The sequence below is a fragment of the Rutidosis leptorrhynchoides genome, chromosome 6 (genome assembly GCF_046630445.1).
Source record: "Rutidosis leptorrhynchoides isolate AG116_Rl617_1_P2 chromosome 6, CSIRO_AGI_Rlap_v1, whole genome shotgun sequence".
Taxonomy (NCBI): Eukaryota; Viridiplantae; Streptophyta; class Magnoliopsida; order Asterales; family Asteraceae; genus Rutidosis; species Rutidosis leptorrhynchoides.
This window is the reverse complement of record NC_092338.1, coordinates 250424616-250427444: the sequence shown is the minus strand read 5'-3', so window position 1 is coordinate 250427444 and position 2829 is coordinate 250424616. Positions and strand designations below refer to the sequence as shown.

Here is a 2829-nt window from a genome sequence, read left to right as displayed (position 1 = left end):
ACTTATCAACTATGTTGGAACTCATTTTTTCCCGTTATGTAGGTTCGTCCGGCCAAAGTGCTAGCACGATTATTTCTATTATTTGCGGGTTCATGATTGTTCTATCGGGTACCATGATTTTGCACAGTACAAGAGATCCTGATCCATCACCTGTTTCATGGTAGTGTTTTTATCTACAAATTAGAATATACGACATTCACCTTATTTTGCTAAATATGGAGTGCAACATTATTTTAGAATCGTAGAAGATAGCTTTAAAAAAGTCAAACATAACAAAGGCGTGATTCGGAAGTAACCAAAAAACCTTTGTACAGTTTTGATAGTAATCTGTCACCTAGGAACTTTGTTACCTTTAAACAATACTGTATAGAGTGTAAATATAAACATCCATATAATTTTCTTTTGTAAATGTGTACTTATGCTACTGTATAACTATCGTAATCGCATAGAATTATCATTCGATGTGTAGTCAATAACCATCGTAGTCGCATACAATTGTCAGCAGCGAAGCGCGCACCCCTCAATCTTGTTTGTTTCATTTACTAATCTATCGTTAGTTTAAAATTTTGGTACATATGTGAGATGTCTAAGTTTTAAACTAAGATGTCCAAGTTTCCGTCTAACATTTGGTACGGAGGTCCAAGTTTTAAGTTTAAAGTTTCATTATATCGATTGGTACTTATATTTATAATTGGATAAAGAGAAGAAACGAGTGGTGAACACTCTATTATTTTTGGGATATGTACAACTTCATGTAAGATGTTGACATGATTGTAAAATGTTTACAAATACATACGGAGTATATTGAAAGTATTAAGGTTTTCCTTGATCCTTATATATATATATATATATATATATATATATATATATATATATACACATATATATATATATACATATACATACAAAAGGCTATGCAAAAGGACTACACTTAAACAAGAGCAATCCAAAATTCTCTAACAGCACCCCGCAGTTGGAGCGGGAGTGGAGCGGACAGTCAAGCTAGAACGAAACTCCTCAAATAAGCATGACGGTAGACCCTTGGTAAAGATGTCTGCATACTGATACCGAGATGGGACATGAAGAACTCGGACCTGTCCTGTAGCAAACAAGTCACGAACAATGTGAATATCAATCTCAATGTGCCTTGTTCGTTGATGTTGGATTGGGTTCGATGAGAGGTAAACATCACTCACATTATCACAATATACCATAGTGGCCGAGAACAGCGGAAAATGAAGCGCGCAAAGAAGATTGCGTAGCTAGCAGGTTTCAGCAACCGCATTGGCGACACCCCGATACTCGGCCTCTGCACTAGATCTAGAAGGTGTGTGTTGTCACTTAGATGACCAAGACAGTAAGTTATTTCCAATAAAATCACAATAACCAGACGTAGATCTGCGTGTAGAGGGGCATCCAGCCCAATCAGCATCCGAATAAGCCACAAGCAAAGTAGTCGAGGAAGCAAACAACTGTAGGCCATAATCAAGAGTCCCTCGAATGTAGCAGAGAATCCTTCTGAGAATGGGTTTCTCGAGGATCATGCATGAACGAACATATCTGTTGGACAACATAAGTAATGTCTGGACGAGTAAAAGTGAGATACTGAAGTGCAACAACAAGACTCCGACACAATGTAGGGTCAGACACAGTGAGACCATCATTTTCAAGCTTAGAATCAGTTTCCACAGGAGTCCAGCAAGGTTTGTAATTAAGCATACATGCACGCTCTAGAATCTCACTAGCGTATTTTCTTTGAGAAAGAAACATGCTAGTAGAGTTGCGTGTCACTGAAATCCCTAGGAAATAATTTAACGGGCCCAAATCTGTCATAGAGAACTCTTGATGCAAAGACTGGATAATCCGTCAAAGAAGATCAGGAGAGGAAGATGTTAGAATGATATCATCAACATATAGCAGTAAATACGCCATGTCTGGTCCCTGCTGATATATGAATAACGAGCAGTCGCATCGACTGTGAACAAAACCTGCTCGAGTAGAATAACCAGTAAAATGTTCGAACCAAGCATGAGGGGGGCCTATTTTAGGACATATAGAGACTTCTTCAAAAGACAAACATAGTAGGGTGCTTTGGGTCTCGAAAACCTGGAGGCTGATGCATATAGACACTCTCAACAAGATCACCGTTAAGAAATGCATTCTTAACATCAAGCTGATGGACAGGCCAATCTCTAGAAAGATTCAGGCTAAGAACTGTGCATATAGTAGCTGACTTAACAACCGGGCTAAAAGTTTCATCACAATCGATCCCAATCTTCTGACTGCACCATTAGTAACAAGTCGCGCTTTGTAGCGACGCAAAGTACCATATGCATTATGCTTATGTTTAAAGAGCCACATAGAACGAACAACATTCGCACCCATTGGCTGGGGGCACAAGAGTCCAAGTATGATATTTAATCAAAGCATTATATTCATCGTGCATACACTTTGCCAGTTAGGATCAGTAAAAGCTTGATGGTAGGATTTGGGAATTGGAGAAATGGTAGAAACATTAAGATTCTTACATTGGATAGGTTGTGTAATACCAGCTTGAGAGCGGGGTGACCATGGGATGAGTAGATACAGGAGGTGGGTTTGACTCCGAAGAGTAAGAAGTAGGTGGAGTAACAGAGGATGGTGTAGACCGTGTGGAAGGTGTAGTGGGGGGTATAGGACGTGGAGGTGGAGGCGGTGGTGGCGTTGGTGTGGGTTGTTCTACTAGTTGGTCAGTTATGGAGATAGTTGAAAGAGTAGGTAAGGAATCTATTAAAGAATATGACGGTGATTGGGTAGGGGTCATAGATCCATATGGAAAGATGGTTTCGT

The 2829-nt window shown here is 39.5% G+C and overlaps 1 protein-coding gene across 1 annotated transcript; it reads right to left on the bottom strand.

The window, feature by feature from the left end:
* Positions 1-1337: 1337 nt before the first annotated feature.
* Positions 1338-1833, bottom strand: LOC139854455 (uncharacterized mitochondrial protein AtMg00810-like). Its single transcript, XM_071843758.1, has 2 exons — positions 1607-1833; positions 1338-1560 (listed from the first exon to the last, which is right to left on the bottom strand). The coding sequence occupies exons 1-2, from the start codon at positions 1831-1833 to the stop codon at positions 1338-1340; spliced, it is 450 nt and encodes a 149-aa protein (XP_071699859.1).
* Between the last annotated feature and the right edge of the window lie 996 nt (positions 1834-2829).